The sequence below is a fragment of the Nymphalis io genome, chromosome 7, assembly GCF_905147045.1.
Source record: "Nymphalis io chromosome 7, ilAglIoxx1.1, whole genome shotgun sequence".
In the NCBI taxonomy this organism is placed as follows: domain Eukaryota; kingdom Metazoa; phylum Arthropoda; class Insecta; order Lepidoptera; family Nymphalidae; genus Nymphalis; species Nymphalis io.
In genome coordinates this window covers 8074024-8090058 of record NC_065894.1, presented here as the reverse complement: position 1 = coordinate 8090058, position 16035 = coordinate 8074024, and the positions used below count along the sequence as shown (strand labels likewise).

Here is a 16035-nt window from a genome sequence, read left to right as displayed (position 1 = left end):
TTAATTATTCATAAGCAACGTGTTATTTTCTTACCGGTAGATCACGGTGTCTAGGCAAATCTCAAATAAAAATCAATATCCAATAACATAACCAACGAACAACTTAAAAACACACATTTACACTCATAAACATTTTTTACAACCAAGAGAATCAATAAATAACATCACGTAAACGCACTACACATGTTCGAATGCAACAGACACAGTTACACGCGAGATATTGACAAAACAAAACTGTAAACGGTCAAATGTTTGCACAAAACGTCATCAATGACCGAAGACGGTGTTGCTTGAGTGAAGTTAGAACTAACACACGAGCCGACGGATCAACAGGCGCTACTTTGAATGAAGTTGGTTGCCTATTGACCTTTCTCTGTGTGTGTAACTGTGTATGCTCTCGCGCAGCGCAGGGGTGTAGCTGTAGAAAAACCTGGTTCGATGAATGTGTGAATCATGCATTAAGATTGTAGGTTTATGTGTTAGTGGATATACAAAATGTCATAGTGTAGTTATTTCGTCTGAAGTTGTCAAGGCATATGTATTTTTTAATTTTGTTATTATGGTTGAATTTAAAAATGTTTGGAGATTAATGCGAATATATTTTTATAATAATTTAACTACTGCATTATGTCTACTTTACCCCAGTATATAACGTGTATGCAGTATATACTGTATGTATTGGAAGATATTTTATTTTTTAGTTAGCTATATAATAATAATAGTTAAAAATCAAAATTGTTTAACTCTGTGTATTTTTACAATTAGCGTCATCTTGTATATTTTATGCAAACTACAACATCAAGCATAGTTACGACTTTATTAGCTCTTAGTAATTCTTAGTATCGCTAATAGATGTCGCTTTATTTCCCATGATAAAAAATACAATTAGGAAGATGTAAATTAAAAAAAAATATTATAATATATCTTTACACGATTATAATAACGTGTAAAAAAATTATTATTATACCATTTAAACTTTTTTTTATAAGCAAATTAATTTGGGCGCTCTCGTATAATTCTTGCTCCGTCTGAGTTTTGACTGTGATGTCATATCGCCGGTTCGTTGATAATTTCGTATTTATTTCATCCCTCTTTGTGATTTGACGCCCCATATATGTTCTTTTACTTACAATAATATTAGAACGATTATTAACATATTATTTTATGCTAAAACTTATTTGAAAATACTGCTCTTAAGCAGTATTTTCACGTAGATTGATGTAAATTAATCTACCGAAAGTCGGTCTTATGATTGCGGATACTTTCACAAATCACTCGAAATATATTAGTGAGCTTATTATTATTGTTTATTTTAATATTTTGATAATGAAGTTGATCATAACTGTGATCGGCAATAAGTCCGTATTCTTCATGTAGATACTAGTGCTTTCCGCTTTCGATAGAAGATAAAATCGATATAGAATATAATATACATTTCTTACATTTTAATTTTACGTGCACAGTTCGGGGTGCGATAGTTACGATATAGAGCCACGGCATATTATTGTAAATTTTCCTCTAATGAAAGTGCAAATAAAATTGACAATCTCGATGAATTTGAAGGATGCAAACATACTATGTAAGGGGTGCCCCCTTTTACACAACGACCGCGGATGCGTTATATCAACACGATCCCGCAGCCTCTCCGATCCATGCTGAGGACAGCCATCGCAGCGGTTTTAGTGGGTAAGAATCCCACATAACCCGGTTTTTTTTATAGAATAGGAAGGCGGACGAGTATATGGGCCACCTGATGGTAAGTGGTCACCAAACGCCCTTAGACATTGGCATTGTAAGAAATGTCAACCATCGCTTTCATAGCCAATGCGCCACCAATCTTGGGAACTAAGATTTTATGTCCCTTGTGCCTGTAATTACACTGGCTCACTCACCCTTTAAACCGGAACACAACAATAACAATTACTGCTGTTTTGCGGTAGAATATCTGATGAGTGGGTGGTACCTACCCAGACGAGCTTGCACAAAGCTCTACCGCCAGTAATAATGGGGGATTCCACCCGGGTACCTTTCTGAAGCTTTCCATTGCGAGAAAAAAAAAGTTTGGTTGGCCCTAATCTTAGGCTTTAGTTACTAAAAACTTGTTATTTCAGACACAAGTTTATCCTCATCGACGTGTTCCCGACAAATATTAGCGCGGCCGGTATATAAGGCGTCTACGGTGCTGTCATCTGCCAACATTGAATGATACTAATTTGCACATGTCATTAAAATACAGAAGAAGCAGAGTAGGTGGCAGCTTTACGTTGAATTATATACTATAACATGGCGATTCAAAAGTCCCCTTTAGCCTATTTGAATGACATTTGTATCATATGTAGTATATTAGACGACGTATTTGACTTTCAAAGAAACATAATATGGTAAAATTCAATTTCAATAGGTCACAGTCATTAATGATTTTTTCAACTTATAGCATTGCCGATACGGCGTTGTTAAAAAATCATCTTTAAGATTAACAATAAACCTAAGATTACAATTGAAATGCATTTTTCATCGATACAAACTCTTAGAACAACTCTATCGGTTTTCAACGTATCAAGGCCGTTATTACGAACATTCTGAAATTCTGAATTATGTTTATATGAAACGAATACCTATAACTAGCCTGTAAAAATTAAATGTTTGATCCTAAAACTAAAAACTTATAAATACGACAAGTTTCTCTATTAAGGTACTCATATTAAAATGCTCATCACGACATCTATTCGTTTTTGTTGGCGAAAATTTAGGCGAAATTGTATGGGCGAGCGAGCGACGTTGGGTGATGTGACGTCAGGCGTTGATCGGTCGCTCTAGAAAAGAATTTAAGAACTCGTAACTTTAAAAATTTGTAAAAAAATCATTTTTGCAGATATCTTAAAAAAAATTTCGCAAGTATTTGTTTTTTATATTTGAAATATGATCTTTCGAGATCATAAAAAATAAGCTCATCTTAATATTTGTATATAAAGTGGTTTTCGCCCACGGCTTTGCCCAACTATGATTGAGGGAAGACCAGAACACGTGTTAATAAGCATATGTGTTAAGTCAGGATATGAACCATGTCTATTCCAAATGTCATCTAAATCCGTCCAACCATTTATGCGTGGTAGTGTAACATGCATCCATGCATATAAACATTTATGATATTAGTGGGATAGGATCGTAGGATATTACCATCATGCAATATAACGACATGTTGTGGAATATGCCGAAAACATTTTGCTGGCCACAATAGTCTATATCGTCTATAGCTCATAGAAATATCGCCCGAAAAGATTGTGGCGATTAGTGCTTACATACATATTTTTTTCGGGTAGTTTAGCGCAACGTAAGCAAAAGAGAAGGTGACTGCAAAGTTACTTACTCCAACGAGAAAGAGATTAATATTCTATGTGATACCCGAATGTCTGGCGAATCCTTTTTGAATTATACTCAAATGTTAACACCTGAATTTAAAACTTTATCACAATTATTATGATCAAAACTTCTGTAATCAAACAGGATACAATACTACGGAACACTGCTGATTTTCATAATAGACGTAATGGAATTGGAATTAAGATACTTGTCATCTGGAGGTTCTTATTTTTCTTAATTTTATTTAGATAATCACGGTTTGTAGTTTCCGACCATCTGCTACATAGTGCAAAATATGATATATCTGATCGAATCAGAATATTATATTTCAATGAACTGTAATTTGACCTGAGATTTGGACTATAAATTATAACTTACTAATATAAAAAATAAATAAAGTATTAAATCGATTAAAAAAACTTATAATATAATACAGTACAGTAACAGCCTGTCAATGTCTCACTGCTGGGCTAAGGGCTGGGTTTTTACCCGAGTACCTGGAGTAGTACCAGGTACCCAGGTATCTGGTACTTCTTGAAACACGCGTGTTTTCTTTCTTTCGGGCCTTTGATCAAAATCTATTTCAGCGAAAACCTAACACGGGACACCAAGTGGCATGACATAACATGCGTAGCTTAGTTCGAAATGTACAGTACAGTAAGCGCCTGTTAATGTCCCACAGCTGGGCTAAGGCCTCCTCTCACTTTTGAGGAGAAGGTTTGGAGCTTATTCCACCACGCTGCTCCAATGCGGGTTGATAGAATACACATGTGCAGAATTTCAATGAAATTAGACACATGCCGGTTTCCTCACGATGTTTCCTTTACCGTCAGGCACGAGAGTAATTAATTATAAGCACAAATTAAGCACATGAAAATTCAGTGGTGCTCGCCCGGGTTTGAACCCACGATCATCGGTTAAGATTCAAGCGTTCTAACCACTAGGCCATCTCTGCTATATAATAATTACATTGTATTGTACAAGATACAAGAGGTTTTTATTAGGAAGATTAAATTAATAAATAAAAATACAAAATCATTATACTTATTTCATTTTTATTGAACACAAGTGCTTAAAACCATAATCTTGAATATTGTATCTGTGTTTCTCATCATACAATGTACGTTTTGAATTTAATCTAATCTGAATCCCAACTGAAACCAAATTAAAAAATATATATAATTTTATCAATAAATATGACTGTTATAGATAATTTAAATAAGTAGGTATTTAAAAATATTTTGTGTTAATCCTAATAATTAATTTTAATAATTTTCATATATCTAGTATAATATGTTATTTCTTAAAGACCAGACTATGTATGTAATAACAATATATAGATTTGGATCTAATTTGCCCAAATGTCTTTCATTTTAGTTATTTTTTTACTTAAACTGACTACGGCTATCAGAATTCGATTTTGAAGGTTTAATCTTATTTTCCGTGTCTCGAAAAGCACGTAAAGTCGTTGGTCCTGCACCTAAACGGAACACAGCAATACAAACTATTACAGTTTAGAAGAATAATAATTGTTTAGTGGATGAAACGCATTCAGACGGCCTTGGAAAACCCTATCGAGGAAAAAAAAACGAGTACATATAACTTACCGCAACAGCATTATCTATCGAACATTTGAAAATAAGAGCAGCTCGATCACATCCCTCTTTGCCGTCACTAACAGTTTCGTCGTTGACTAAAAACAAAATTCTTATTAATTCTGTTCACATTTGTAAACCACTAGTTTACTAAATATATTCAATGAATTTTATATTATCAGTTGGGGTTTGAGTAAGTACAAACTCGAAACATAACAGAAAGCGATATGAGATATTGATTATAATAATTATAACATTTCAAGAATACACGCATCAAAATCGTATACCATATAAGTCGGTTGTCAACATTTCACTCGTGATTAATGAAGCTTAATGAATTACAGAATAGCACTGCAGGGCTTATATAACGTTTAATAAAGAAAGAAAAATTTACAAGATGAATGGTGTAAGAGGATAAACGCATAGAGGATAAACATACCAAGAAACATTATATTATATATATCTGTTAAGATATTTTGGTTTTGTTTTTTTTTCAATTATTTTTCCCGACCTATCGACAGAGTTCACACCTTGAACCAGTAAACGAATAATACTGCCAAACCTAAACCAAAATCCGCTTTAAATATATATATATGTATACAATATATGTATACAAAATAGTTCTCTCATGTATTATTTAATATATGTATTTATATAATATATGTATTTTTATGGGAAAAATTTTCATAGTACAGATTAACATACTATCGACTTTTTTGTAACTCGTAACTGGGTGGTGCTGCAGCTAATTAAGTAACTTTAAAAGCATATTAAAAAAAGTAAAGTATATTATGTTTATGTTTTAACATTAAGGGATGTATTATCTACCTTTGCTGCATATATCAACCAATTTTTTCGCATTTTCAAATCTTTTATTATCATCTGCCTTTCCGCTTTTTACCATTTCAGCAAGTTTGTAGCCTTTTTCGATATCGTACATACCGTCGCTATTCATCTGAAATAGCACAGATTAAAAACATAAATACGTCATATAAGAAATAATAAGACCTTAACATAGGTTTTATTTTATATAATCCGACTGAATTGAAACGAATGTTCGCCCAGTGGTCGTAATTCGACATAATCATTATTGAAAATTTAAGAAAAACATAAGTGTATAATAATATAAATTATTCCTATTATATTCATATTTCGAACACTTTTCTTTTCGAATTTCCAAGTTTTTTTTATTGATAACATGTGAAACTCCTCAACAGCTACCAAGCCAAGCTACCAAAAAAAACGGGTAACAAGCAGATAATAACCAGAGACTGAACGGTTTTCGCTTTCCTATTGATATATTAGAAATGTAAGTTACTCACAGATCCTAATTTCTTGTATCCACACGCCAGAAGACACTTGACTTCCCGATTAGTAGGAACTATAAGGTGTTGCAGTTTAAGCGCTTCTGACATATCAACAGGATGATCTTTAATGCAGGACATTAATATAGTTGTGAATTTTTCTTTAAGCTCTTTGTCAGTCATTGCCTATATATAATAGTTGTTTATTATTAAATTAACATTTAAAAATTTATATAATAAATAAGAAAAACTTTATTGCACACATGTTCTATATTAAAATTAATACAAAGTATAGTACAAAGACTGCGATGGCGGCTTTACAATAATCCCTGCTATAGACAATCTTTGACAAATTTTTGATAATTGGATTATTAAACAAAAAGCAATATATATAATGATTCCATAAACGACTTACATTAGAATAGCCAGTAAAAAGTATAACGAATAAAAAACTCAATTTCAGAAAATACATTATATGTTATTGTATAGTAAACCGATATCAACCAGTAACTAAATAGAAATAATGTAAAATACTTTAAATGATACTTATATATATATATATAAACCAGCTTTATATTTCTCTTAATAAATTAATATAATCCCATAATGATTAACTTCCGATGTTTATATTAATTTTAAGCAGAATAGTTACATATTTCAAATAATCTGATATCGCGTACGATTACAATCAAACTCATAAAAGTTATTAAAATAATTATAATAAATATATGTATCTATAATTTATATTGTGTTATTAAGTATATCTTATAAATAATACAAAATATATAAATAAAACAACAATAATGTATTATATCATTTATATTTATTTTACTAATTATGTTTTAGATAATTAAAAATATCTTTCTTCCTTCTTAAAGTTGCCATTGTTTCTGAATATTTCGTTGTGATTTAAGACTTCGAGGACATCGTTACATAGTGAAATCAAACTGAAATAAAAAAACGTATTAATATATCAAAATCTTCTAAGAAACGATACCATATTAATAACATATGTATATTTAATTTTAGAGTTTGGCCTTGTTCCTTATCATCATTAGAACTAAAGGACATACAGACGACGAGACAGACAGACGGTAGTTGGCAGTGCATTTAGGGTGTGAACTTGTGCTTGACTTTCTAAATTAAATTAAAAAATAAACTTACCTGAGGACCTTTTTCAATACTGCATTTAAATATTAAAGCAGCTCGTTCACAACCTTTATTTCCATCAGACACGCTAACGTCATTAACTGAAAAATTAAACCAACTTTATTACAAGCACATCAATCTACTGTCGTAAATGCTGAAGAAGGAATATAATGATTGAAAAATATAAAAAATAATAATTTTACTATTTAAATCAAAAAATTATTATTGGATTACTGTGTATTCAAGCGGAATTATTTTTATTTCATTATAACAATTGCCTGATATGCAAAGTCTCAGTTTAATTGTCTTTTGTACGCAATTATCCACCACGACTCAAGCGATACGACTCAAGCGACTTCACTTTCAACATACTAGATGTTGAAAGTGAAGGTAATTCGAGTGCCAAAAACAATTGGACAAACAAACGCAATCGTCTGAAGGATGTGTAAACGCAGAGTATGAACAAAATTACAAAAACAAATTAACAAACAGGTCATGGTGAGACTCTGAAGATTTCTATGGTATCTTTTTTGCTTTGGGAAGAGAAGGTGCTTTCAAGGAACGGTTAGACAATAAATACTTCAGCAGCACACAAAGAAAGATGCAGGCACGCCAGTCCACTTATAACATTTTTTGCAAGAACTTTAGGTAAATATTTTTTTATAAGCTAAACGGCAGCTTTGGTTTAATTATGTATAAAAATAGCTCAGTTTTACGTTGTACCTATATAATGTATATTGTCTTATAAGCCTATGTCTGTTATAATATCTAAGCTCTACCGTTTTTGCATGCATCTGTAAATTTCTTTGCTTGTTCAAGTCGATCTGGATCATTAGCTAAATACATTTCCGCAATTTTGTTTACGCCCTCAATTGACAGATTCCCTTGATCGTCCATCTGAAATATTATAAGAAAGCACTTTTTTAAGTGACGAGTCAATGTAAAAAATAGGATGTACTAAAATTTTGTTTTTCAGCAAACAAAAAAAAATCCAAACAATTGGCAGTCAAATCGAAATGTCATTGTTCAAACACCGGCAGAGCATGTAATTGTAGGCATTTTACATTAACCTTGTGCGTGGGATACATCAATGATGGACAGTTTTGTATCAAAATTCTACCGTTTCACGTTCCTTTTAAAATCTTATAATGAGGTAAAATATATTTATTTTAACTGATTATCTAAATAGAAAAGAGACCTTGAAACTAGATAGCCTAATCGGGTTAGTTATTTTAAATTTCACAAATTAACTTAATTTACTTCAACAATTACAATGATTTAATAAGTAAACTCCTTATCAGCGTAGTCTTAACTGTCATGAAATGTGAGTTAGAATTTTTAAAGATTCATATGAAAAGGTTTTTTAAAATATAACACGGCTAACAAGCACTCCAAGGACATGTGTGAAGGATTTAATGTGTAAATTTAACAGACAGAAGCAAAAATGAACTGAATGAAACAGAAAATGGCTAAAAAGAAATTGTCAGTTCAAAATAATAAATTACTTAACTTTTTGATAAATATTCTATACAAAAATTGACACTGTGATAAAATTTAACTGGAGACTGAAAAATCGGCTTTAAATTAAATTAAAAAACTCCATACCATTCCTGATGTCTTATAGGCGCAAGCGAAAAGGCATTTGGCGTTCTCATTATCAGGCATTTGTTTGTTCTTAAGCTGTTCTATATCATCTCCAGAAAGAGTAATGTCCTTGGCACAATTCATAATAGTTTCTAAGTACTGCTGTTTCAACTCTTCCATATTAACTGCCTGTAAAGTTATTGTTTAATATAATTTTACAATATACCCATTATTATTTAGTTAGGTTTTAGTTAGGGTCTCAGTTACATAACGACATTTAATAAACAAAATATAGCTATAGTACTTATCCTTATTTAATTGTCCTTTTTTTTTTTGATTAAGCGATTAATTTTTTTGCAGTTTGAATATTATGGGATTCATTAAAAATTTTAGTCTTTACCAAATGTATCAAAGTGAACAATAGAGTAAAATATGAATATGGCCAAATATTAGACGCTCGTGACAGTTATAAAGTATAATGTGCTATGTTCTGTTAAATTCTTACCATTGCACGTAAGTTTAATAAAACTGTTGTATAAAAAATTAACTTAATGAATGTTACAAACATTTTTATGGATCGTTTTTGACGCGTTTAAAATCTGAAGTGTAAATGCGTTTAATGGTCTTTGTAACATTTTATATATGCTAAATAATAGCTGTAAACACTCCATTGATAGAGTTGAAATCACAATAGATATAATAGAGTACCAATCTTCAGAAGCAGCTACGGAAAAAAATGCCCTAATAAATATAAAATAAGCAACAAAATAGCATAGCAAGAAATAAAATTAAATGCAAAAAAGGATCATTATCAAATCTATGTTGTGATATATTTTTATAAAAATAAGTGAAACTTTATGAATTACATTGAGTTTGACCTATTTAACATTAGATAATCGTGGGTACACATTTTGGTTATTTATTTGTTACCAACATACAAATCTATCGCTGCTGACACTTAAAAATCTTAAAATTTCATAAGAAAAAGATCAAATTTCCGCAAATCTTTATATTGTGGAGTGTGTAAAGTTGGAGAGTTTTATGTCTTTATATGATAATGTAGTAAGCCTAAGATTTTTTACTGGTGGTAGGGCTTTGTGCAAGCTCGTCTGGGTAGGTGCCACCCACTCATCCGATATTCTACCGTAAAACAGCATTTCTGTAAGAAAAAACTCGAAACTCACCGCTGATATCGGTCGCTAAATGTCAGGAAGTAACATACGACATTGACCATTATAATTATAATATTTAAAGAATACACGCAAAATAGTATATAGCCTTAAGTCGGTTGTCAATATTTCACGAGTGAGTAATGAAGCGAGTTCTTACAGAATAGCATTGCTGATAACAATTACTGACTGCGGTGGCCTATTGGTTAGAACACGTGAATCATAACCGAAAATTGCGAATTCAAATTCAGGTAATCACCAATAATTTCATGGACTAAATTCGTGTTTATAAATCGATTTGGGGTTAACGTTGTATAAAAATATTGAGAGCTTACCTGCATGTGTCGAACACCCTGACACGTTCATATCGGTAAAGATAAAAGATTTTCTTTGTACGATTAAGCGTAGAGGCATTACCTTGTTACAATTTAATGTTAACGACACATGATCATGTCCAAAATCAACGTTAATTAAAAATCTTTAATTGAGCGAATAATGTTTGCGTATTTCGCAGTGTCATTTCCGAAATTAACATATAACCAAATTGCATTTAATAATAAGGTTGTCATGTTTGTCATTATACCGATTATTAGACTCACATATATATAAGTATGTAACCAGTAATGGACTTATCACATTACAAAGTATTTTTACATTGAATCGGTTGTAACATAACTATTTGAAAATGTTCAGATCGGTGCTTTTAATCTCCTTCTTGTTAATTAATTTCATGGTTTTGAATATCGCTGTAAGTAATTTTTTAAATATATTTAATTATATAACACCTTAAAAATGTATGAACGTTTATAATATTATATATTATACATATACAATATATTAAAATATATTGTTAAATTACGATTCAATAGTGCATTGTAAAAAAGATATTTTGATTCGATTCGATTGTGTTGTAACATTATAAATTGCTATCAATATATTATATTAAGTTTTATAACATAGAACACTAATTCAATAACTCTTAAATAGTTTTTTTTTTTTTGAAAGGGTTAGCATCATAATACGAAGTCATACCGCCCAACCTTTTTCTACAAAAATACATATAAACTAACATATATCACTATCGCACAAATCTGCATCTTTACCCGTACTAAAAACTACATTTCGCGCTCTAGTACTTCTTTCATAGTATGTACATTTAAAAATACTTATATTTAAATCTTATACCTAAAATTAATTAGTAACGCTCCCTGCCTCGTTTCATCTATAATTATGTACATTAACAAAAATATAATCGCTATATATGTATATACAAACATATTTTTAGTTTTAATATGTGCTACGAATCAATTTTATTATATAAATACCTAAAATTTTGATTGTTCTTAGGCTATGACAGCTGAACAGAAAGCAATGATACATACACATTTCAATGAAATAGGTAAAGAGTGTATTAAGGATAACGTTATCACAACAGATGATATTGCCAACCTTAAAGCAAAGAAAATACCTACTGGCGATAATGCACCGTGCTTCCTAGCTTGTATGCTCAGAAAACTAGGCATCGTAAGTAAAATTATAACTTTAATATAAGGATTGATAGATTTTATAAACGCGTTTACATAATTAATACTTAAAATAATAGGCGTTTAATACGCAGTAGAATAAATTGTATTTTATATTAAATTCTAGTTGGATGATGCGGGCTTACTTCAGAAAGAGACTGCACTGGAAGTTGCTAAGAAAGTTTTTAATGATGACGAAGAATTAAAAATTATTGAAAATTATCTCCATTCCTGTTCGCATAGTACGTAATTGTAATGTTTATTTTTTTATTTATAGAAACTATCTCTTAAAATTATTTTTATGCTGTTTTATCACCATTTTTATTACATTAAAATATAACAAAGTAATTGCTATTATTATTAAAAAGATATGAGGTATGGTATAGTATAAAATATACATATTTTTAATTTAAACTGCTAAAATTTCATATGCTTAGTCCCAAATATATTTGAAAAAATCTAAGCATTCACAATTAAGTGCTACTATGTTAATAAATAATATATTTTTTAGTAAATTCCGAGTCAGTAGGAGATGGAGATAAAGGCTGTGAACGTTCCATGCTCGCTTACAAGTGCATGATAGAAAACGCATCGCAGGTAAAAATATCATTTATTATACATATTTAAATGTAGATTAGATAACAACACATATTAAATTGTGTTGTAATATTTTAAGCTTTGTAAATATATATAATATATTCTTTCCTTAAATAATTTACTTGAGGTTCACGTATTTTTATATTAATATATTGCTTTTTTTCAGTTTGGAATTGAAATGTAATGGAAATATTTCTCGTTACCTGAAATCGATTTAACTAATGAAAAAATGGAGGGAATATTCAAACATTTCAAATTAGTTGTTATTAATATGTTTTGTTCAATATGTACATATACATATTTTAAATGTTAACGAATATATATAAATAAAAATGGTAAATAAAATCATAATTGCTTTATTTCAAGTTAAACATAACAACTTCAAGGAACATGTGTAAATAAATTGTATAAGTGTAGGTTTTTCTGTTTCAAATAAGCTGAATTAACGAGCCTGGCCAAACTGAAACAATAGGAATCATAAATAAATACTTATATGTACTAAGTATTATATGATAATTAATACTATACGTTACAATATACTGATTCATTAAAATTGTTAGCTTTTACATCTTTGAAATACAAAACCTAAATATTATTGAAAAAATTATAATTCAGCAGCTAAAGCCAACTGTAAGGATTAATATTATTTTCGTTTTCATTTGTAGATTTTTTATGATTTTGGTTGAAATGCGTCAGCTTGAGAATATCTCGTCTCGTCTTTTATTCGAAATATAAAAATTTGTAGCTTATGAGCTAAAAAGAAACATTTTAAAATTATATTTAAATATTTACTAAATATTTATCTTACCACTCCTTTGAATGGGATGAAGCATTCGTACAAAAGCTTAGCTCTATCACAGCCGGCCTCCCCGTCGCTAACTTCTTGTTCGTTTACTGAAATCAATCTTATGATTTTTCATTTGTATTTTTAAAAAATTTCAAAAGTATTCAAGACAAATTTTTCACACCCAATGAACCTCCCATATTCTAAACAAGTAAGTTGATTATTACGATTAATAACGCTAGTGGCTCGTCATACAATTTGCTTAAAAAATATCGGTTTTTTCTTCGAACGATATAGGTTTAACTTCCCTTATTCCTTTTTACAACAAATATTTAAAAAAAGTATACGTTTTCGTATTGCTTATTTATTTATCAAGAGAATATGCAATGCCTTAACGATGTTTATAAATATATAACAATAAATAAATGAAAAAATCTAACCGGAGGTGCATGTTTTGATGATATCCAAAGCTTTCTTTTGATCATCCTCATTAGTCAAGAACTTCTTGGTAATTTCTTCAGCTTTTTCGGGATCAAATAATCCTTTTTCGCTTATCTGTAATAAAACTCTAAATTTTCAGCCCATTCTATGTTATGATATTCAATGTTATGCACAATTAAAAACATAATATTAATAAAAAATGCACTTTTATTATAACGAAATAACAATTCGTAACATAAAATAACAATTATCAAATTACAAAAAATATCTTATTGTTTACCAGTTACATTAATTTAAATTATTTTCTTACTCAATTTTATAAAAATAAACTTATTTGCTTCTTTTTTTTTTGGATTAAGTCTACGCCTTGGCTTTTTTTCTTATGAAATATATATTTTACTTACCACATTAACTTTTTTAAATATACATCCCATGAGACAAGGATTGATGGCACCAATCTGGCCAGATTCTTTGGCTTCTTTGATCTGATCCTCTGTTACACCATATTCCTTGCTACATTCTGCTATGAATGGGAGTAAACCTGCGTGGATATTAGTCTTTTCATCGTCAGACAATGCCTGTAAATTGTGGTGATAATCAAGTATTTTAATTTAAAAAAATAAGAAATTAAATAATTTTAAGTTATTTCCTTATATCAAACGTTTAATTCAAAATAAAAAATTGGAACCTATACTAATATAAACGACTAACTTTTATATACGATATAATACTTATAAATTTTAAATGTTTTATGTTAAAAATAAATTACAATCCATTAAACTATAGATTACATAGGTATTTAGCTACCGGTTATGCTTATATGTACGCACATACAAGTAGTATATTTTACACATTTTTTTTTTATTGAAAATATAAAATTAATTATAAATAATTATAAAAAATGCTTTCTTTCAAATGTACGTTCGATACGAATGTCATTGTATTAAATATATCCGTTTTATATTGAATTTTGAAATACAACGCAACGCTAAAATCATAAAAGTAAACTTTCTACTCACTCGAACATTTCCCAAATTAATGGCAACACCAATGATGAGAAACACAAAGGATAATGACGTCATTATTAAAATAATATATTTATAAGAATGCGACTGTACCGTCTCCTTGCTCAATCTTTACTTGTTCTGACTAAGCTGATCTTATATATATACAAAACAAGCATGGTCAAGCAATATTTTTTCTAAGATTATTATCTGAACCCAGCTTCTTACGTACGATTAGTATCCACGTAAAAACAAGTTATTTCATAGTTATTTTGATCATTTCATAGATATATCACATTAGCTTTGTTCATAACACGTCATGGAACATTACCTGTTGCTTGTTGGTAATTCATTTGTTGAGTAGAACATTAGTCTATTATTTTTTAGCGATAAATTAATGTTTCAAAGTTAGGCAATTATAAGTTTAAAATTACTCTCCTGGGCAATTAGTAATACAGTTAGTATTAAGTTAAAAAGTTGAAACAAAGAACTATGATTATGAAAATTGTTAAATTACATTAAATAGATATATTGTTTTCTTTCTATGTTAATATAATTAAAACAGTAAAACATCCAAAAAAATATTTACGACATTGTTTTATTATACATAAGTTCATATGTGTGCATGCGTGTTTGGTATAAATTTACTTTAATTTTAATAGTGTGAGAATCATTATCTCTTTCAAGTAACGAAGCTTTAAGAAAATTGTTGTCACTTTGAAGACGCACACGTCATAATATACGCACTAAACAGAGAAACTGCTCGTCATGATAATTCAGCCATATCATCCTTGGGCAATCGGGACGGTTTTTTGGTACTTCAAGAACAAGTATATATCACGTTGAAATATTGTAGAGCTTTATATAACTTCGTATAACTATGAAACCTGCTAATACCAAGTTGGTAGTCAACAAATCAAAGGTTAGAATTGACGAAAAAAGATCCTTTTTTATATATAACGCGACGATGTTGACATGCAGGATTCAGATGCCCGTTTCTTATTTTTGCTTTTTATATTTTAATACATTTTATGAAATATACATATATTTGTCTGTGTTATTTAAATTGAATTAAATATTTAAATGTAGTATTTTTTTTATTGTTATTCAAATTTCATTAGGTTATTTCTGTACCTAAGTGGACTAGCGCTTGATATTGTATAAATCTTTATAAATTATTGGTATTGTGATAACGTATACATTCGGTAGACCTTAATAAATAAATAAAAAAAAATCATAATGGGTAAAAGATATGATAAAATATAAATTTGAATATGGTTGTTTATTTTATGAAAACAACTTGTAAAACAAGTTTAGTTTATCAGGGATGTCGGTTTTGACATTGCCAGATTTTAGCAATTATAAAAATAAAGACAGTGAACTTGATATTATTCTGTCCAATTTATATTTTTTATAATGTCCGGCAATCAACTAGATCGCTTTGTGGTAAGCTGTCTTTTAATTAAGTAGGTACTCCGTTGATGCACAACCAGAGAAGGCCTAAGATATTTCGGTCTTAGTTCCA

At 29.7% G+C, this 16035-nt stretch overlaps 3 protein-coding genes across 3 annotated transcripts in view; 1 reads left to right on the top strand and 2 right to left on the bottom strand.

Annotated features, from left to right (window-relative positions):
* The window catches only part of LOC126769336 (protein sprint), a 216376-nt gene extending 215948 nt beyond the window's left edge, over positions 1-428 (bottom strand). Inside the window, exon 1 of the mRNA XM_050488012.1 lies at positions 35-428. The gene's annotated coding sequence lies outside the window, so the exon portion shown is untranslated. The remainder of the gene's footprint in view (positions 1-34) is intronic.
* Positions 429-2696: 2268 nt separating this feature from the next.
* On the bottom strand, positions 2697-14664 carry LOC126769748 (uncharacterized). The gene is made up of 13 exons (XM_050488665.1): positions 14526-14664; positions 13911-14084; positions 13506-13620; positions 13090-13175; positions 9498-9581; positions 9014-9181; positions 8188-8305; positions 7424-7509; positions 6278-6445; positions 5784-5910; positions 4968-5053; positions 3850-3954; positions 2697-2813 (listed from the first exon to the last, which is right to left on the bottom strand). Exons 1-13 carry the CDS (start codon positions 14586-14588, stop codon positions 2697-2699), a joined length of 1497 nt encoding a protein of 498 aa, XP_050344622.1. The 5' UTR covers positions 14589-14664.
* On the top strand, positions 10823-12519 carry LOC126769360 (general odorant-binding protein 19d-like). The gene is made up of 5 exons (XM_050488062.1): positions 10823-10909; positions 11509-11685; positions 11812-11926; positions 12196-12281; positions 12448-12519. The coding sequence occupies exons 1-5, from the start codon at positions 10847-10849 to the stop codon at positions 12463-12465; spliced, it is 459 nt and encodes a 152-aa protein (XP_050344019.1). The 5' UTR covers positions 10823-10846; the 3' UTR covers positions 12466-12519.
* Positions 14665-16035: the final 1371 nt, after the last annotated feature.